Source organism: Moschus berezovskii, chromosome 10 (assembly GCF_049115385.1).
Source record: "Moschus berezovskii isolate FMDL1 chromosome 10, NW_MosBer_1.0, whole genome shotgun sequence".
NCBI classification, from domain to species: domain Eukaryota; kingdom Metazoa; phylum Chordata; class Mammalia; order Artiodactyla; family Moschidae; genus Moschus; species Moschus berezovskii.
In genome coordinates this window covers 16,232,639-16,254,666 of record NC_142469.1, presented here as the reverse complement: position 1 = coordinate 16,254,666, position 22,028 = coordinate 16,232,639, and the positions used below count along the sequence as shown (strand labels likewise).

Genomic DNA, 22,028 nt, shown 5'->3' with positions numbered 1-22,028 from the left:
CAAAGATTTAAAATGGAAAAAGTGCAAAGTATTTTTCAGCTTATAAACAGATGACTTCAGTAGCATTTAGGAAACTGATCACAATGGATCAAAAGGATCACCTAAAACTCAGAGCCATCAAGCAATTTTAAAAATTATGAAAAATGCAGTTGCGTGGCCAATCTGTCTCCCATGTTGAAACCAAATAACACTTCAAATAGTATCCATGAAATGGCTGGAAGGAAAAAAAAAATTGTAACGAAAACATCTACCCATCGTTAAACACAACAGGAAGCTGTGGCCGCCCCGCAATTGTGCTTCACGCAGTTTCACAGGGGCTGGCTGGGTGAAAACTCACTCCACTGAGCTCTCATCTGCCAAAATAGCCATTTGCAATTAAAAATTAAAACCACTGGCACCTGTTCTTCACAAGCCATTATTAAAAGACGGCTGGCTACCTTCCTGGCTTGTAGTGGTTTCTCCATCAAGACTTCATGCCATTTTGAAATATTCTTCTCTTATGTTTCATTTCTCTCAGGCCGTAAAGTTCCCAAGATTAAGATTTTAACACTTTCAACATTTCTAATTGTAATATGATCCTCAAATATTACAGCATTGTTTCAATTTCTGAAAACAGATTGATTTGAGCATGTTATGTTTTATTATACACATGTATTTTATTATACATATATATTTTATTAAAATGTTACTAGATTAGCAGGGCATAAAGCAGTGTAACTTGTACAAGGCTTCACTGTATTTAAGGGAAATCAGTGGGTTTTTTTAAAGAATTCAGGAGCAAAAATAAAATGCAAACATCAATTTCCGCAGACAGAGGCTTAACTCCGAACAGAATACATATGTAAATAAAAAAGTCACTCATCAGGTCTGTTTGAGTCCTGACAAAGGGAGTGGCCGAGAGTCAAATTCCATCTTCCTCCAGGAAACCATCCATGTATTTGAGGCGGGTGCAGGGTGTCAGTAAGGCCTTCGGTCTGCAAGCATGAAGCATCTTCTATGTGGCGGACACAGATCTGTGTGTGGCTGACACAGCAGAGAAGTGGACAGAGAGCGCCCCACCACCTGAAGAAACTGGGCAGAGACAGGCAACAAACAGACCCTTCCTCCTCCAACGGGGGAGTGGAGTTTTAATTCATCAGAAAGACGCCCTTGGCTGCTATGTGGCCCACAGACCTCACCAGGAGTTAGGAGTTAATGCGAATAATTAGGAGGTGGCCCTGCAGCTCAGAGCTGAGGAAGGGAAATTTTGTAAAGATCATGTGGAAAATCTGAAAACAGTGGTGTGGGGAGCTGGGCTAATCTTGATCTCAAAGACACTACATTGCTAAGTATGTGTGCTAAGTTGCTTTAGCCGTGTTCAACTCTTCGTGACTTCCCCCCTGGACAGTAGCTGGCCAGGCTCCTCTGTCCATGGGATTCTCCAGGCAAGAATACTGGAGTGGGTTGCCCTGCCCTCTTCCAGGGGATCTTCCCAACACAGGGATGGAACCCGCGTCTCTTAGGTCTCCTGTCTTGGCAGGTGGGTTCTTTACCACTAGCGCCACCTGTGAAACCCGCATTACTGAGTATGGTATGTGATAATAAAATCTTGTCCTATTTTAAACGATTAGTTTAATGCTGTATTAACAACAGCAACACAAAATATTTGCTGCTTTCAGTATTAAAATCAGAATTCAAATGCAAGAAAAGAGAAAATACCAAGTTGCTCATTACAAACACTCCTTCCCCTTCGGATGAGACTTCAGACCCTCACACATCCATCACTGTGGCTGCACCAAAAACACTGCTGTGACTGCCTCACAGATGGGATTTGGAGACCCAGGAAGGTGAAATTACTCATTCTGAGTCACAAAGAGAATTAGTGGGAAAGTTGGAAACAAAGCAAAGACTTCTGGACCCGTACCTTTCTCCTCGAAGTGAATCATCAGTATCTTCAGTTCAGTTCAGTCGTTCAGTCACTTCGGACTCTTTTCGACCCCATGGACTGCAGCAAGAAAACCACAAATGCCCGGTGATTCCTTCAGCTCTGCTTCACTCTGCAATTCCTCTATGGAAACTTTCCAAGGAAAATGATTTACTTACTCATAAAGCAAGCTTTTGAATTGTGGTGTTGGAGAAGACTCTTGAGAGTCCCTTGGACTGCAAGAAGATTCAACCAGTCCATCCTAAAGGAGATCAGTCCTGGGTGTTTACTGGAAGGACTGATGCTGAAGCTGAAATTCCAATACTTTGGCCACCTGATGCAAAGAGCTGACTCATTAGAAAAGACCCCAATACTGGGAAAGATTGAAGGCAGGAGGAGAAGGGGACAACAGAGGATGAGATGGTCGGATGGCATCACCGACTCAATGGACATGGGTCTGAGTAAACTCCAGGAGTTGGTGATGGACAGGGAGGCCTGGCGTGCCGCAGTATATGGGGTCGCAAAAAGTTGGACACGACTGAGCAACTGAACTGAACTGAAAGCAAGTGTTTATGGAGGGTCTACTAGATACAGGGCACCTTGCTAGGTGCTTAGGACTCAGAGATGTGTAGGAGGTTTTCTGCAGGGGAAGTTCACCCTCTCACGGGAGAGACGGACCAAGTAGCTAACAATGACCACATGGCAGGGCAAGCACCACAGTAATGATGTTCCCGGGCCATGGAACCTGAGACAAGAAGCACCTACATTATCCTGGCATCGGGGACATGTGCCCAGGAGAGGGGATCTTTGAATTGTGTTTTGAAGAAGCTGTAGGAGTTCGGCAGCCAGAGGGTAAGGAGTAGGGAAAACCCCAGGGAACAGTGGGAGCAAACACTGTCTAGCAGAAGACACAAGATGGGCACTCAGCAAGGCTGGGGCTCTGGGGGAGTGCATTAGAGATGAGACATGAAAGGGGGCACAGGCCACGTCAGGAAGGGTCTTGGGAGCCAATCTAATGAATCTGGAGTTAACCTACACTCCTGTCCCCACCTTCCCAGGGCCCAGCCGTCCCCAGCCCGCTTAAATCCTATGTGTGACGCCATCTCAGTGAAGCTGCTGCAGCAAAGGCCATCAGCGACTGCCTTCATCACTAGCCAATAAAATCCTAGCACACCTCTTCTAGTCATTTCTGCAGCAGCGGAAACACCAACCACAGCTCCTTCCTGTACACGTCTTCCTTCCGTTGCTTCGATGAAGAGAAAGTCTCTTGGCTTAACCCCCCCGCCCCCCGGCACTGAGGTCGCTGTCACATTTCCCCAGGTCTTCTGTGAGCTCTTAACCTGCCTTCCACTGCCTGCCGGCGGGAGGTGCTCCCACCCTGCCCTCCACCTGCCTCGTCCCACTCTGCATCCCTGGGCTAACTCACTCCTCCTGTTGATTGCTTTCACCAGCACAAACTGCTGGCAGCTTCCAAATCTAAATATCTGCTCTAGACATCAAGATTCTGCTCCAGATTTGAAAAAGCAGTCCTTCCTTCAAATATAGTTTACTTATTTTTGCTCTCTGCATGACAAAAAATGACAGGTGCTGGCTGCTGGTCTAAGACTCAGTGGAAAGAAGCTGGGTGTACCAGGTTTACTATCACGTGCTTATCCCTTGCAGTCTCCCCCTGAATGACTTACAAACATCTCAAACTCACTGAGTGCAAGTCTGAACTCATCACATTCCCTGAACATGTTCTCTCATCCTTTGTCCCGTATCTTAGTGAATAGCACTTCTGTTTCCCAGTCACCCAGCTCAGAGTCATCCTTTTCATTTGGAGAGATGAAAACACTCCGAGTTCTACCTACTTAACTATTTTCTAATTAAATCCCTCCTTCTTGTCCCCATGGTTGCTGCCTGAGCTCCTCAAGAAATCACCCGCCTGGAACAGAGCATGGCATGATCCAACAGACATCGTTGAATCCTGTTCAACTGACATCCATGAATTTATGGATAAAAGAACACGAGAATGAGTGGGAGACTTGGCCGGTTGCTGAAAACGTCTCACCAGCCACACTGGTTCTCTTTGGTACCTTTCAATCCCCTGACTGAACCAATGAAAGCTACACCTTTCTGAAATTCCTATCTGATGCCATCATCCCTCTGATTATCAGCATTCGGTGACCAGTCGCTCCTGCAGGATAAAGACTAGATTCCATGGCTGGCGTCGGCAGTCACCCGAGGTCAGGGACGTGTGCTACTGCCCTGCCCTCTTTCTCATCCTATAAATACTCCCCAGTACCCGGAACCACTGACACGACTCCAATTCCACATCTTTACCTACGCTCTTCCCTCCATCAAGATGGCTCGCCACACTCCCCTCCCACCCTTGCTCTCACACCTGAAAATTAACTTGTCATGTGCCAAAACTCAGCTTGTGCATCCCTTCCTCTCTGGAGCCTGTGCTGAACTTTCCACCCTGGGCTCCACTTCCCCTCCTTTCCTACAAGACTCTGTACTCGCTCCTAGCAGTGAAATACTGCTGTTCACAGGCTTGCACTCACCCCCTGCTGGAATCTTTTCCCTTCTTAAGAATGGAGGCCCCTACCATCTGGGAATTAGCACAAAATGGAGATCCAAATATTTGCAGATGGATTGATGAATAAATGGACGAATAGATGGAGAAGGGTCTTGGAAAGATTACAGGCAAGGAGATAACGTGACAAGATGTGCATTGTAGGAAAAACACTGCTGTCAGAGCAAAGAGCTGGAAGGCTCATAACACAAATCAGCGAATGTTACAAAGAATCCAATGGAGATGTACAGAGAAACAGACAACTTAGCAGTAGCAAAGGAGGGAAGGGAATGGAACTGAAAAAAATTTATAAAGTGAACGCACAGATTTTACTGACCACATGGGTGGCCAGCAGGAGCAAGCTTGAGAGAAGTGCAGACATCAAGAATGGCTTCTAGATTCCCAGCTTAGAAATAAAATATCTATACATTCTGATCCATAGCATTAAGCCAGGCAAAGATACACCACAAATTTATATATGGAGCCAATCATGCATTTGGCTTCCCTGATAGCTCAGTTGGTAAAGAATCCACTTGCAGTGTAGGAGACCCCAGTTCGATTTCTGGGTCAGGAAGATCCACTAGAGAAGGAATAGACTACTCACCCCAATATTTTTGGGCTTCCCTTGTGGCTCAGCTGGTAAAGAATCTACCTGCAATGCGGGAGACCTGGGTTTGATCCCTGGGTTGGGAGGATCCCCTGGAGAGGGGAATGGGTACCCATTCCAGTATTCTGGCCTGGAGAATTCCATGGACTACACAGTCCATGGGATCGCAAAGAGTCAGACATGACTGAGAGACTTCACTTTATTTCACTTTCTATTAAACTAAAGAGCAGCTGAAAACAGGAAACTAGGAAACATGGTTGCCTGGTAAATCCTAAATTACCATAAAAGAAGAGACTTTCCTAATCTCCAGCGATCAATAAAGATTGGAAGAAAGTATTTATAGCAAGTCATCTCTTGCTCCTGCCAGCGATCTCATCAGTGGGCTGGGGATATACATATACATACACACACACACACTTGAAACTATGCTTTATACCATTAAAATACCATTACAATCGTGGTTTTTGCATATTTAACAGAAATGTCTCTTTACCCGAAACATAACTTTAAACATACTTTTCTTGCTTCTTGGCAATGAAAACACAGATTAACAGAGTAAATCCATCCCTGAAGTATACACCTCATTCATCACAGTACACTTGTTCTTGGCAAGAACCATAATGTGCTACAAAAACTGTTATTAAAGTAAGATTTGGGGATTCCCAGGCTGGCAAGGAATTAGTTACCTACACTGCTTTAGAAATTGTTTTCTTATAATTTCCTTTATTATTAATGGTCTTGTTAGACTTATAGTTCAAAGTAACTTCCCTTTATTAATCTAATGTATAAAGCCCAGCGATTCTAAAGCTTACTTAAATCATAAGCAGCAACTGCCAGAGACGGCCTGTCCTCCAAGGCCAGCTGCAGTTGTGCTCAACCTCCCAGAAAATGGTTCCGTCTTTGTGTCAACATGAGTCTAGCACCCCCTGCCCCATCACTCAGTCATTAGTTTCAGACTCTAGAAACTACTAATTCAAGACTGTAAATAGCATATGGTATTGATAAGTACATAATTTGTTTTGTTTCTACCACTAAAGACACTGGCTGACTGATAAAGGCCAGTGAGTAGAGAATTATTCAAACTTGAACCTCTTGAACAATCATTTGTCAAAAAACTAAGATTCTGTAAGACCAGAAAAACCTGTTATATCCTAACATACTGAAAATAAAATGTTGCATTACAAGAAGCCCCCATTCATGTTCAAGGGCAACACTTAACCAGTACAAAGCATGAGCACTAACCAAGGTTGTCTCCAACGCTTTCTGAATATACAATACATAAACTACCAAAAATTCAAGGCCGCTAAGTAGCATCACATTGTAAAATCAGAGTTATGAATATTCTGAGCAAACTCTTGTAAAAAAAAAATCATCTTCCATACAGTATATACTTTGTTGCCAAACTGAGCACAGATCATATTGCTAAATGTTTTAGTGGATTCTGACAGGTCAAAATAATGTATCAGGCTCATCACGTAATAGGATTAATTATATAGCAACTCAGAGTGGATGAACACGTAAAGCATCAGTAGTGCACCTCTAAGTCCAGCATTGACTACAATAACCGCATTTGAGGAAATGTGAATCTTGCAGACATGATCCTTTTGATGCAATAATGATACTACACAACCTTCTCCTTGTGTACTTCATAAGATGGAAAGTTGGCTGGAATATTCCGCCTAGTGCTAGATGTTCACATCAATCTGGGACTGTAAAATTTTCCAGACACCAGCGCCCCACAGATTGTAGACTCCACCAATTTCCTGACTACTCCGTGGTAAAATTCCAGGCTCACCTATTTACAAAACCAGCCCCTTTCTCCACGTTATTTCAAAAGTGTTTCTGGACTTGATGCCAATCCTTCCACCAGGTGAGAGCTGTGTTTCGATGACATGCCTCATTTCTAAAAAACACCTAATTCATGTCTTCCAAACCTTTTTTTTAAACTAGGAAACAAGGAACCTATCAGGGAGTGCCTGCAACTTTCTCTACTGGCCTCCTACGACTGAGATTTTTATATTCCATTTTGACAAAAAGCAGAAAAGGGGAACTACAAAGAGAGGAGAAAAAGGAAGCAGAAAAGAAAAGATGAGGGTATAACGGCACAAAAACTACCGTAAAATGTCCACATAAACGTAATTCTAACAGGAGATTGAATGAATGGACGTTGTGGGAAAAACGGTAGTAAACTTTAAAGCCACTGAAAGGTTTTAAATGCCTCAGGGAAAAATAAACATTTGCTTCCAATTATTTTCTCATTAAGCATTTTCTGCTAGATGGTGAGGCTTACTCAACGCGCACACGCTCTGGCTCCGAACCGCCAGTGCCAACTTCACCCACTGCCTGCTCCCAGTCGCCGGCGGGCCATGTGCCCCGCACCTCTGCCCGCGCCCCTGCGCGCCAGCGCCTGACTCCACGCCGGCCTCGGCCTCGGCGCCTGAGCGAACATCACCTCGCCTCGCCCTGCTCGCCTCCTCCAGATCTCTGCGACAGGAAGGATTACTTGCACGGAAAGATTTTCCGTTAGCTGCGGCTGAGGTGGCTGCGAGGCGTGTTTCCGGGCGCGCTGGCAACCTAGCTGATGTCCCCACGGCGCGGCGGCCTCCCCAGCTCCGCCCCGGACCAAGCCCCAGGCCTGCGCCTCGCCTCTCTGAGCCGCGTCTACCCCGCCATCACCTCCTAACCTCTCCACCACTCTCCCAAGCTCCACGCGGGCGCACGGCCTCACGCGTCTTTCTCAGCTCCCGGGCGCCCCCCTCGGTTGGAACAGACGCATCTCGGGACCTCATCGCTCCCAATTATCCGCGCAGCCCGAGTCCCGCGCCTGCCCGGCTCTGCCCCCGAGCGCCCAGAGCGGCCGGGCAGCTCATTGGGTGCCCCACGGTGAAGTCTCCGTCTGCAGGGGCGGGAGGGGTGGGGCTCCGGGAGGTGGCGGGCGCCAGGAGGGAGACCCTGAACACGTGCAAAGAAATAAAGCCCGCCACGTGCGCGCGCGCGAGCGTGTGGGCTCGAGTGTGTGTGTGCGTGTATACGCGCGCGGCCGGCCAGGGCGTGGGCGCCGGGCGTCCCGCGGGACCGGGCAGGAGGGGCCCCCAGGCCGCCGCGGGGCGCGGGGCGCGAGGTGGGGACGCGGGTACTCACACGAACGCGTGGTAGACGAACGCCCAGCCGCGGGGCCTCTCCAGCACGTTGTACAGGTAGTTCTGCAGCCGCCGGTACTTGACGTTGCGCCGGCAGCTCTGGCCGCTGGTGTAGGACAGCGGCTTCCCGAGCAGGCTCATCCGGGCGCCCTGCTTGCCCCGCCGGCTCTCCCGCAGGCCGCCGCCACCCAGCGCCGCCGCGCGGGTGCCCAGCAGCAGCAGCCCGTCGCCGCCGGCGGCCGCAGAGTTCAGCAGCGCCCTGGCCCGGCCCGACTCCACATCCTTCATGCCGCCGCCCGTGCGCCCCCCGCCCGCCGCCGGCGCGCTGCTCCTCACCCAGAGCCCGGCGGCGCCGCCCTCCTCGCCGCCCGCGTGCTGGCGGGGCATGGCATCACCGCGGGCACCGCGAGGGGGGCCCCGGCGGAGGGGGCCGCGGCCTCATGTGCGCCGGCCGCTTTCGAGGAGGCAGCCGCCGCCGACGGGGCGCCCGGCGGCCCGCGAGCTGCGCGCCGGGGGGCGGAGAGGGCGCGCGGAGGACGCGAAGAGTCCAGGTGTCCAGTAGCCTTCAGCTCCTTAGGCGAAATAGGGACGTGTCGCGGGGGCGTCACTCCAGTAGGGCTCCTCCAGCCCCTCGGTCCCCGCGGCGGACACTCCCTCCTGGCGAAGCGCCCCCCGGGGCTGGAGAGGGAGCTCCCACGCGCGCACGCCGATCCCAGGCTCCCCACGCCGGAGGGGACCTGCGGCACCGAAACCTCTGTCAGGGACGGGAGCTCGGGGTATTCTCCCCAGGGCTTTGGAGCTGTTGGAAGGTGCGCCCGCCTCGTACCCAGAGGAGGAAAAGGAGAGGCAGGCGCCCTCTCCTCCCTCCGCTGCACAGCCGCGCGGGCTGGTCCCGTCGTCCTTCCGCGAGGGGTGTGCGCGGGAACGGCCCAGCCCTGCCCTCCAGGTACCAGCCAGTCCCCGAGCGCGCCGGCCCAGGCTCCGGGCGGGGGCGCTCGGATCCCCGCGTTCAGGGTGCAGCCCCGCGGGACGCGACCGCCTAGCCGGCGAGACGGGCGCTGGGCATCTCACCGCCGCAAACTCCTCCGGCTTGCGGGCTGTGACTTTCCATCCCAGCATCAGACAGAGGAGCTGGACATCCTTGCCAGCCGCGGGTGGGGTGCGTCAAAACTCCGCTTCTCCGCGGTGAACGACTGTCGCTGGGCTGTGCCTGACATCGGCTCGAAGCAGGGGAGGACAGACTGGGTCCCTCCGTCAAGAAATTTGCATTGAAGTCAGAGAAAGTCATAAACAGGCGAAGTCTCTCGGCGGTGGCGGTGGCAGCCCCAGAGTCTGGGGGCGGGGTGAAAGCCTGGAGGATGGAGAGTCCAGTATCCCAGTTTCGCTCGGTCCTCTCCCCACCCCTCTCCCCTGCCACTTATTCAGTGAGAGGCTTCTCCCGCCGCCTTGGACACAAGAGCGGGCCGCCCCCAAACCCCCTTCCCCCTGGGGGAGGAGGGAGGCCGCCGAGCCTCTGGCCTTCAGCGAGACGGCGTTAAAAAGCGTGAGCCGCTGTGCCGGAGACGCTGAGAGGAAGCTGGGCTTGGGAACTTCTTCCCAGAGTGGAACCCCTGCCCTCCCCCTCAAATAGGAAGGAAATGATCACTAGTTAAACTGAAGGAAGAACTGGGGTTCCACCGCAGAGCCAGAACAGATGGTGAGTCCCAGTGCCTTTTTGCTTCCAGACTCCGAAAGCCGGGGCGTGAGTCCCGTGTCAGCTGCCCCGGGTTCTGGAGGTGCTCGGCCAGCTCCTCCGTGTGCGCACACCCGTGGCGGCTCCGGTCTGCCTCGGGCAGCGGCCGCACGACCCCGCTGGCCCCTTCCCTCTTCCTGTCATCGCTGCGATGTCCGCGCAGCCCACTCGCCGGCTCCGGGCCGCCGGCGCGACCCCGCGCCCCCTCCCGCCCGGTGTCTGAGGCGGGCGGCCGCGGGCGCTTCCCCGAGGCACTCCGTGCAGCTGGCGGCGGCGCCACGTGACTGCCCCCTAATCCACTTCCACCCGCGCGCGCGCGCACGTGGAGGGGCAAGGGGGCGGCCTAGTGCCCCCAAGGTTCAGGCCAAGGGAGAGAGCGCCCCAGAGCGAGCGCTCCAGTCCTAGGGCCAAGCTAGGACCTGGCTGAGCGCGAGGGAGTTGGCGTCGCTATATTTAGACTCCCCCCGGAGTTTCCGCGCAGGGCTTTCAGGGTGAAAGATCTAGAGGCTTAGAAGGATTCGTGTGCACGCTTTCAACGTGAATATCTTGGCTTTTCTGCAGGCAGGAAAATGAGAAGCATTTCGCCTTGAACGAGCAGTTTTCCTTCTTGCACACTTTACCCCATCCCACTGCGAAGGTCAGGTCCCTTGTCTCACTGGCACTGCTGGGCCCAGCGTGCTAGCTGGAAGGTTTGGGAAGGCGGGACAGATTTCCAGGGAAAGAGCCAGTTGCCTGACTTCTCATGGACGCTTTCCTGAGTGTGTGGCAAGGTGGGAAACTGTGATGTTGATTAAGCAAATGTGTGACACTGTAAAGTAGCATCGAAGGTGGTGATCAGCAGAGGTTTAGAGCTGGGAAGCGCCTTTGAGATCAGTTCTCTGGTTCTTTAGTAGTTGAGACACCCCAGAGGGGACCAGACCAGGCATTCACAGGTGGTTGGTATGAGGGTTTCTAGGAACCCAGCAGCCTTGCCTCTGGGTTTCCTATCCCTTACACATGTTAAACAGAACATGTACTGAAATGCAGGTTTCCCAGATGGCGCTAGCTGTGAAGAACCTGCCTGCCAATGAAGGAGATATAAGAGACTGGGGTTAAGTCCCTGGTTCTGGAAGAGCCCCTGGAGGAGGGCATGGCAACTCACTCCAGCATTCTTGCCTGGAGACTCCCAGCTACATCGTATAGGGTGGCAAAGAGTCCGACACGACTGCCTGAGCAGCTGAGCAAGCAGGCACACTGAAGAGCTCATGGCTGCATTTCAGGGTCTCTGCAGGCTCCCTTTGGAAAGAGAGGTTGAGCCACAAACTCTGACACCCCGCCTGAGCATGCTGGGAAGGAAAGGCCACGTGAGGCTGCACGCCTCTCCTAGTGGCTTCCCCGTTTGTACCTGGCTTCTTCACTACCAGCTAACTTCTCTCAAAAGGCAGGAATTAACTGTTGGAAAAACAGAGTGCTGTGATCAAGCTTTTTTCTGTCGCTGTGCCTTTGAACACAGATGTTGCTAGGAAACTGCCTTTCATTCTTTTGGTTGAAATATGAAAACCTAATATCAGAGGAGAGGGTAGACAAAGAGTGAAATGATATAGCCGCGTATTTTCCACCTGTAATATTACATTAGAGCCTTATAAAGAGGTAGAAAGGTAAAAGGCAGCCGTCTTTTCCAAAGCAAGTGTTTATTTCTAGTGTAGAGCCCATGAGCTGATTTCACTCCCCATCCTTTGGAGGTGGGTGTATTTTCAACCATTGTGAGATGTCTGCTTGAAGTGTATGACCATGGAAGGTTTTATTCTCTGAAGTCTACATGGAGATGGTTTCTGCTGAAAATAGCTACTAGAAATGTTTTACTTCAGTGTGTTTTCTGTGCCATTATATTTTTCACCTGAAGGGCACTCTAGAATAGTAATATGGAATATTCTATACTAGAGCTGGAGGTGCTCAGGAAAGACTTTCAAGGCAGGATAACCAGTTGTGAGCTGGTTTTACGGAATACCCTCCCCTCTCCTTCTCTAGACCTCCCCGGTCCCTGTCTGTTCTGGTCCTACCACCTCTGCACACTTCCCTTCGAGTCATGGTCATAGCTCTGATCAACTCACAACTGATGGAAGTGCTACTTTTTTGTGTGATGTGGATGTTTTTTGATCCACTGTGAAATGCCAGGTCAACCAGAATGGTGGTAATAAACAGAATCCTCAAACCTTAGAGCAAAAGGGACATTTGCTGATGAAGAAATAGAAAACTATTGTTGGTTGCTTGCCCAAGGCTCAGCTGTTTGCCTTGGAAGAAGAACTGAAGTCCCCTAACGCCTGAATGGAATGCCTTTAGGCCAGGCCACCCTTTCCCTTAGCTTTTATTTCCTCCTGTCAAATCAGAACCAAACCTACAAGCACAGCAACTATAATTGTGTTTCTTGGGTATCTTATAACCATTGATTCGGTAAATCTGATTATTTCAAATGTGTCAGCATTGTAGACCACAGTATCATTTTTACTATATCGAGGATTTTTAGAGATGTGATGCTGAGATTCTCTGTATATTTTACCAAGGGACAGAAATTAGGAAACCTGGGGCAACGTCAGAGATCATAAGAACCTGCCAGTTGACATGAAGGTTCCCACATAGCAGGGACCCATCCTAGCCCTGCCCTCAGTGGGTGAGGCATGGTCCCTCCAGAGCAGCCTCTGCCTCAGGGTGCAGAAACAGCACAGGTGTGCGTGGATAGGGGCGTGCAGAGAGGCTGGTGGGGCAGCAGACAGAGTGGGGAAGGGCTCAGACAGTCTCACCATGGTCATCCCAGCAACTCTCAGAAGTGATTCTCCTAGGAAGTCCTAAAATAGTGTGCCGGTTGCCACCGTCAGAGCACAGTAGTAGCAGATGTTTCGTGTGTTTACTGCGCATGGGGCACTGCGATTAACAAGAATTATTTCACTCGATTCTGACTGTAGCCTCACAAACGAGCACTGCCGGTTTATAAGGAAGAAAGCGAGGCTGTGAGAAAGTTAATCCTTTTTCAAAACTAATGAGAAATTGAGTCTGAATTCAAACGTATGGTTATTTCATGAAAAAAACCAAAGCCACGGAAACAAAAACCAAAACCAGATTTTAAACTACTGGACTGTATTAACTTTTGAAATAAAAAGCTTTAGCCTATTATCACGCTAATATATTTGACTGTTTTTCCTTTAAAAAGGGAAGTGTTGGAAAGTTTCTAGCAGCTGTTTCATAGCATGACTTGGGATTTTATTCTAAACACAGAATTAGCCTCAATACCCCTCTTTACTTCACTACCCTGAAGAAATAAAAGCTTATGTGTAGAGATTTTCCTTTTGTATTGAATATTTTAAAACAGTTCCAAATCATGAAGTAACGGTATCTTGGAATTATCAGTTCAGTTCAGTTCAGTTCAGTCGCTCAGTCGTGACCGCCTCTTTGCAGCCCCATGAATCACAGCACGCCAGGCCTCCCTGTCCATCACCAACTCCCGGAGTTCACTCAAACTCATGTCCATTGAGGCGGTGATGCCATCCAGCCATCTCATTCTCTGTCGTCCCCTTCTCCTCTCGCCCCCAATCCCTCCCAGCATCAGAGTCTTTTCCAGTACTTACATTTTTATCTTTTTCCTAACACTATCTTAACAGTCCCAAATCATGAAGTAACAGTATCTAGGAATTATACTTACATTTTTGTCTTTTTCCTAACACTACCTTCAGTTTTATTCACAGACTCCTATTTATCATGCTTGGCTATACCAGATTTCTATTTTCTTCCTGTTATGTTAGTATGGCAGCACTGCTGTCTTTCAGCCAACTATTTAAATGCTTCTTCGTGGAAGTAATTTGAATACAGCTATTTGCTCTTTCTAAGATGTATACATTTAGAAACTGTGTGAAGAGATTGATACAGAAGACAAAACTCTCGTTTGAGGGAGTGTCCGGGGAAAATTCTGTTATAATTCTGTGCCCCCTAGTGGCACTGACATTTTACCATAACCTTTTTCGAAGAGAAATTAAGAAAGCACTCTTTATGAATCATCCCAAACCTTTTCATCTCCTCAGCAAGCTATCGTTAATCATCAGGTATGAGCTAGTTGGAGCGGGTACAGATGAAAAATGTCTTGATTTTTAGGTGCATGGGCTGAATAGTAATTCTGATGTGACAGGTTCCCCAAGGTTTGCACCAGATCATACAAGAAGCTGGAGAGGCTTTCCTGAAGGATGCAGGGGCTGGGCTTCCTTGAGGAAGAGCTGGACTTCGGTGACACATCAGGGCAGGCTGTTCAAAGAAAAATTAGTTGAGAACCTGTGAAGGCCAGGCATCATTTGAGAGTGACAAGTGGCTGGATTCTCTTGGAGCCCAGGGTGCTTCTGAAGGTGTGACGGTAAGGCAGGCGCTCCACAGCTAAGAGTCTCAGGGGGAATTTAGGGATTGTGTTCTGACTTGAGCAGAGAGCCCCTGAAAATGTGAAACAAGACACTCTACATGTTCCTATTTACATGTGCAGAAAGGCCCTGAATATTAGTTGAGTTTAATAGGGGGTGGGGCAGGGAGTGTGGCTTGAGCACTCATGCTTGGCACACGCTGTTCCAAGCTGGGATTCAGAGATGGCATGTCTTTGGTGGAAGGTAGTGATGGCTGCCAGTCCATGGACAGGTGTCCAGCCAAACCTCCAGTTTCCAGGCCTGAGTCTCTGGATGATGAGTGGTGTTATTTACTGAACTTGGAAAGACTATCTGGTACAGCCATCTGGGGAGGGGGATGACGGTGACTTCAACTTCACATGGAATACGGCCTGCCTGCTGAGATAGCCCAGTGGAAATGTCCAGTGAGTATACAGGTCTGCAGCTCAAGAGGGAGCCAGGAATCAAAATTTGAGAATCACCAGATGTACGTAGGTGTGTGTGTGTGTGTGTGTGTGTGTGTGCTCAGTCACTCAGTGCGATCCCGTGGACTGTAGCCCGCCAAGCTCCTCTGTCTGTGGAGTTTTTCAGGCAAGAATACTGGAGTGGACTGCCATTTCTTTCTCCAGGGGATTGTCCAACCCAGGGATCGAACCTGCATCTCCTGCGTATATATACACATATAAAGGATGCAATCACCATATATGATGAAAGTGATGGGTTAGGATTAGATTACCTGGGAAAATATGTAAATTGGCTGAAAAAAGAAAAGGCCTGAGGACCCAAACTGGTGGGGGAAGTTGCTCAGAGCCAAACATTAAAGGTGGGAAGGAGAAAGGAGAATAGGAAGCTGAGTAACCCCTGAGGACCACTAAGGACCACTGCCTCAGCAGCCATAAAGGAAGCTTCAACAGGGAAATGCTGGACAAAGATAATTGAGATAGGATTTGACCACAAGCAGGTCATTGGAAGAAGTTGTTTCTGGGTTTTGTTTTCCTTGCAGAATTTCTTGTAGAACGAGAAATCAGGTCAGAATGGGCAGGAAGGAATTAAAAAGTGAGACAGTGACGTTAATGATTCTGGAGGGGAGGAGCGAGGGAGCAGCGGGCAGAGGATTTGGGTTTGACCAAGATTCTCAGCATTACATGATGCTGACTCACAAGACCCGAGTGGCTGTCACAGTCAGGCGTACAGGTCCTCTGGCTGAGTCTGAGCTACTGTTAGACTGACAGCATTTCACTGCCAACTGGGAAGTCTGAGACCACTTGGACGTCTATTGATTTTGCTCCATACCTTTAGAGCATTTTTAATAAAAAAATGAACACTTTTCATTTCTAACATTCCCCCCAAAGTTTAATTTAATGTATATACATTTTTTCAGGCTTCGTTTTACCTGGAATGAAGATGCACGTTGGATAAATGATATAGTTTTGTTTGATTTTATTTAAAATGAAAGGTTGCAGAACTGACCGGATCGTTCAGGGAAAACTGTACGTAGATCTCTAATAACTCGTAGATATTCAACACAGTTTTCAGGCAGTGGTGCCGAGACCAATAGAACGGATGCTGGAATCTCTCAGACAGGTCAGGATTTGGCAGGGGTGGACATCCAAGTTCCTAGAGTTTTAACCAGAGATTTCTCCCTCTCTTTCTCTCTCTTTTTTTTTATGAGGCTCTTGAGTACAAAGTTAGACTAACAGAAAGTCTGTTAAAATTATTTTTAAAAGCTGGCCCTGTTTTTTGGGCTGCTTAGGGTCGTGCTTGCTGCCTTTTTGAGTCATGGTTACAAAATGGGACGAGTCACTGCCCACAGAGGGAAAAGAGAAGATAAGGAGAGCCAGAGCTGATGGCCAAGGCTCTGCCCACCCTGGGGTCTGCAGTTTAGTGGCTGAGCCGCTCTGGATTCTGCAAAATGTTAGGATCCAAGTGCTACAAATTGACACTGGGCCTTAAGTAGGAATCCTGAAAGTAAAAAGAGTTCATGTAACAGGCGAGTGTTCTGAAAAACAGATAGAGGGAAAGTGGGATTGCAATCAAGTTGTTTTAGTTTTTGTTTTGTAAAAATATGTTTTGCTACTCTGGCATAAGATTCTGATGAGATACAATGTAGTAAGGTCAATGAAATAGAGTGAGTAAACTTTGGGCCTTCTCAAAATTTTTGGTTTTGCTTTAGCTTGTTGTTTTGTATGTGAGACTGAGGCATTTTGAGAAAAAAAGGGACAAAGTTGAAAATCATTTTAAGGAAGGAGGCATTTCCTGATGCGGATAAAAAGACTGAAAATGAGGAAGAAACTGGGGGCCACAAGACCCAATGTTTTTAGGGTGCTGAGAATCGGAAGTGGACCAATAATTACAATGGAGGTGAGGGGCTGGAAGGACTCTCTTTTATTTATCTATTTATCTGAAATTTTTAATTGCAATATAGTTGATTTAAATGTGTTAGTTTCAGGTGTGCAGGAAAGTGAATAAGATAGAGAGATAGATTCTTGTTCAGATTCCTTTCTTTTATAGATTATTACAAGATACTGAGTATAGTTCGCTGTGCTATACAGTAGATACTCATTGTTGATTTTATATTGAGTAGCGTGGCCAATGTTACTTTTAAACTGGTCAGAATTTGGAGTCAGGAAAAACTTCCAAGTTATGGGATCTGGGTTCCTGACTGTTACTGAGTTTCTCTGTCTTCATTTCTTTCCCGTTTAAAGCAGAATAATTGTATCCTCATCAGAGAGGTTTTGTGAGGATTAAATGAAAAGTTGATGTAAAGTTTTAGCAAAGCTCTGACAGTAAATCTGACCACTACTGCTAGTGATCATGCTCTGAAAGACTTCCCTCAGGTTCAGTTCGTGATTCATCCCACAATTTGAAAGTAATAGCTTGATTAATTTTATGAAACATTACCATCTGTAATTTTTAACATTAACTGAGAAAACATATAAAAGTAATAGAACCATGAACTTGTAAAAGGGTATGTTTTTTCCTGGGTAAACCTTCAGATAACCCAGAAGTAAAACTGTAAGTTTGTAGATGACAGCTTTCCATGAACTGTTTGTGAAGTTTAAAAAGCAAATGAAAGTAGCCACACCTGATAATTACTAGGCTATGTATTCATTTTTTATTTAACAATACTTTATTGAAGGAGACTAGATGTAATTAAACCTTTAACACATATAGCTGTGAATATTATTCTACTTTTAATAGCAATATTCAAGTGGTAATGGGTGTTTAATTCTTTCACTCTAAAATATATGTGACATTTTAGATGTCTGGTGATAGGTGCGGAATTAATTTATGATTCTGAAGTTTTACTGGATGACAGAGCTTTGAGAATTTGGTGAAAGTCTTAGCAAAAGTCTGAAAAGCATACCTACTGTCTGTTTTGCAGACAACCTCTGGAACAATTCATATAACCTGGAGCTTATGGATTCCAGATTATTAAATCCTTGGACTATATTCTTAAAGGAATGAATTTTACAAAGGTTCTTTGTCTTCAGGAGGCTTTGTAGTAGACACTTCCTTGCACTCCACGAAATAACCCATCCTATTTCTCAGGCTGCAGTTAGGAATATATTTTAAACCCAAGAGTACGATTGTGTGTGTGTGTGTGTGTGTGTGTGTGTGTGTATGTGTAGCTTAGTGTATGTATGTATAAACAAATGTAAATATGGTTTAATGTAATTGCAACTCGATGCTTTAAAATATTGCCCACCAGCAAACCATCCACCAATAACCGTCTATTCCTGCAATAGAAGGGAAGATTATGGGCCCATCTAGGGCTTCAACTCTGATAAGTGGATCACAATCATTTCCATGCTTAAACATTCCTTTCACTCTTGACTAATGCTCTGATATGGGAAAGCATCAGCTTTGTTATTGAAAGTGGCCTCCAGAAATGAAAGCCTTGATGTTGTGTCTCAGAAGCACCCATTACAGGTTTCCCAGCCTCCACTTTGCCAGCTGCCTGCCCACTCACCTGCTGGAGCCTCTGGATCACCTCCACTGCAGCATTCCTTTAAGGCATGTGTTTGTTTTTGTTTTTTAAATACTTTTCAGTTTATTTTATGAAACCAGTGTAAACCCAACACCATAACGGAATAAGATCATTAAAATAAAATTTTACACATCTATTTCGTAAACAGATATATTTATTCTAATAAAAATATATGAATACAGCCATATATAAAATATATATACATCAATACCAAGTGAGATAAACTAAAAAATACAAGGGTGTATTAGCATTCAAGAGTAATTCAGTTCTTTCTTTGAAAGCAAAGGAGAAAATAAACAAATGGGACCTAATTAAGCTTAAAAGCTTTTGCGTAGCGAAGGAGGCCATCAACACATTGTACAGGTCACAGATTGAATGGAGGAAAATACTTGCAAATGATATGACTGATAAGGTAAGGGCTTAATATCCAGCATATATAAACAGCTCACACAACTCAACACCAGAAAAACAAACAGCCCATTTACAAATGGGTAGAAGATCTGAATAGACCTTTTCCAAGGACAACATACATATGGCCAACAGACACATTATAAAATGCTCAACAGCCCTAATTATTAGGGAGGGATACATCAAAATCACAGTGAGATATCACCTCACACCTGTCAGTATGGCATCATCAAAGAGAGCACAAATAAATGTTGGCAAGGATGTGGAGAAAAGGGAAGCCTCACACACATTTACATCCCTGTTGGTGGGGATGTAAATGCAACCACTGTGGAAAACAGTATGGAGGTTTCTCACAAAACTAAAAATAGAACTGCCATATGACCCCAGCTATTTCATTCTTGAGTATATATCTGAAATAAATGAAAATACTAATTCAAAAAACTCCATGCACCTCAGTGTTTATGGCAGCACTATTTACAATAGCCAGGATCGGGAAGCAACCTGAGTCCATCCGCAGGTGTAGTGTACACATACAATGGAATCCTGCTGCTGCTGCTAAGTCGCGTCAGTTGTATCCGACTCTGTGCGACCCCATAATGGCAGCCCATGAGGCTCCCCCATCCCTGGGATTCTCCAGGCAAGAACACTGGAGTGGGTTGCCATTTCCTTCTCCAGTGCATGAAAGGGAAAAGTGAAAGTGAAGTCGCTCAGTTGTGTCCGATTCTTTGCGACCCCATGGACTGCAGCCCACCAGGCTCCTCCATTCATGGCATTTTCCAGGCAAGAGCACTGGAGTGGGGTGCCATTGCCTTCTCCGAATGGAATACTCAGTTCACTTCAGTTGCTCAGTCGTATCCGACTCTCCGCGACCCCATGAATCACAGCACGCCAGGCCTCCCTGTCCATCACCAACTCCCAGAGTTCACTCAAACTCATGTCCACAGAGTTGGTGATGCCATCCAGCCATCTCATTCTCGGTCGTCCCCTTCTCCTTCCGCCCCCAACCTTTCCCAGCATCAGAGTCTTCCAGTGAGTCAACTCGTCGCATGAGGTGGCCAAAGTATTGGAGTTTCAGCTTTAGCATCAGTCCTTCCAATGAACACCCAGGACTGATATCCTTTAGAATGGACTGGTTGGATCTCCTTGCAGTCCAAGGGACTCTCAAGAGTCTTCTCCAACACCACAGTTCAAAAGCATCAATTCTTCGGCGATCAGCTTTCTTCACAGTCCAACTCTCACATCCATACATGACCACGGGAAAAACCATAGCCTTGACTAGATGGACCTTTGTTGGCAAAGTAATGTTTCTGCTTTTTACTATACTATCAAGGTTGGTCATAACTTTCCTTCCAAGGAGTAAGCGTCTTTTAATTTCATGGCTGCAATCAGCATCTGCAGTGATTTTGGAGCCCCAAAAAATAAAGTCTGACACTGTTTCCACTGTTTCCCCATCTATTTCCCATGAAGTGATGGGACCAGATGCCATGATCTTCGTTTTCTGAATGTTGAGCTTCAAACCAACCTTTTCACTCTCCTCTTTCACTTTCATCAAGAGGCTCTTGAGTTCCTCTTCACTTTCTGCCGTAAGGGTAGTGTCATCTGCATATCTGAGGTTATTGATATTTCTCCCAGCAATCTTGATTCCAGCTTGTGCTTCTTCCAGCTCAGAGTTCCTCATGATGTATTCTGCATATAAGTTAAATAAGCAAGGTGACAATATACAGCCTTGACATACTCCTTTTCCTATTTGGAACCAGTCTGTTGTTACATGTACAGTTCTGACTGTTGCTTCCTGACCTGCATACAGGTTTCTCCAGAGGCAGGTCAGGTGGTCTGGAATTCCCATCTCTTTCAGAATTTTCCGAATAATATAAAATTTTCAGAATAATATAAAAAAATCAAACAAGTTAGCTAGCATCACAAAAATGTAATAGACTGACAGATATAGAGAACAAACTAACGATTACCCATGGTGAGTGGGAAGCTGGAAGGGGCAGGATAGAGGGAGGGGGTGAAGAGGTACAAACAACTATGTATAAAATAAATAAGCTACAAGGACATATTGTGCAATATAGGAAATATAGCTAATATTCTATTAACTATAAATGGAGTATAAACTTTAAAGTTTGTGAATCACTATATTGTACACTATAACATATAATATTGTACATCAACTATGCTTCAATTTAAACAAAATTTTAAAAGTAAATCTTTCCATCAAAAAAACTTTCCAAAAAAAAGTTCATACAATCATCTAGAATGAATGTTTTAAAAATTCGGTAAAATTCAACTTCTATGTATTGACAACTACAAAATAATCCTTAACAAGATAGTAAGCATAAGCAACCTCCTTAGTCAGCTTAGGTTTTTGTCTTATCAATGAGCCCCTCCTACTGTCTTGCTGTGGCTTCTTCTGTGTCTTTGGAAGTAGATGATCTTTTTGGTAACTTCTGGTCTTTTTTGTCAATGGTTGTTCTGCCGTTAGTTGTGATTTTCTTCTTTTTATGAGAGGAGTTGAACTTAGGTTCTTCCACTATGACATCTCGTCCCAGAAATGTCAGGTTAAGCTTTTGAAAATGAACTTATAGCAAACATATTAATATATAGATCCCTGGGTAGGGAATATCCTCTGGAAAAGGAAATGACTACCTACTCCAGTTTTCTTGCCTGGAGAATCCCATATATAGCCATATATATGGGATACATATATATACACAGCTGGGAAAGGTTGGGGGCTGGAGGAGAAGGGGACGACAGAGAATGAGATGGCTGGATGACATCACCGACTCTGTGGACATGAGTCTGAGTGAACTCCAGGAGTTGGTGATGGACAGGGAGGCCTGGCGTGCTGTGGTTCATGGGGTCGCGGAGAGTTGGACACGACTGAGTGACTGGACTGCACTGAACTGAACTGAGCATGTGATAGACCCCTGCTTCATGCCTCTACAGCATGGCACTTACAGTCCCTCACTTGGGCCCCTAATGGGCCTCTCAAGTTTCTCCTCCATAATATAGTTTGTTTGTTTTATTTAAAAAATTTTTATTGGAGGCTAATTATTTTACAATATTATATTGGTTGGTTTTGCCATACATTGACATGAATCTGCCCCGGGTGTACATGAGTTGCCCCTCCCGAACCCCCCTCCCACCTCCCTCCTCCCCTTATCCTCCCTCTGGGTCATCCCCGCATACCAGCCCCAAGCATCCTGTAACATGCATTGACCCTGAACTGGCGATTCATTTCACATATGATAATATACATGTTTCAATGCCATTCTCCCAAACCATCCCGCCCTCAC

The 22,028-nt window shown here is 46.8% G+C and overlaps 1 protein-coding gene across 3 annotated transcripts in view; it reads right to left on the bottom strand.

Annotated features, from left to right (window-relative positions):
* KCNQ5 (potassium voltage-gated channel subfamily Q member 5) overlaps positions 1-8,604 on the bottom strand; it is a 612,868-nt gene extending 604,264 nt beyond the window's left edge. For all 3 annotated transcript variants that reach the window (XM_055433895.2, XM_055433894.2, XM_055433896.2), the window contains exon 1: positions 8,209-8,604. In XM_055433895.2, the coding sequence (XP_055289870.1) occupies positions 8,209-8,594 (386 nt within the window). In that variant the 5' untranslated portion in view covers positions 8,595-8,604. The remainder of the gene's footprint in view (positions 1-8,208) is intronic.
* Positions 8,605-22,028: the final 13,424 nt, after the last annotated feature.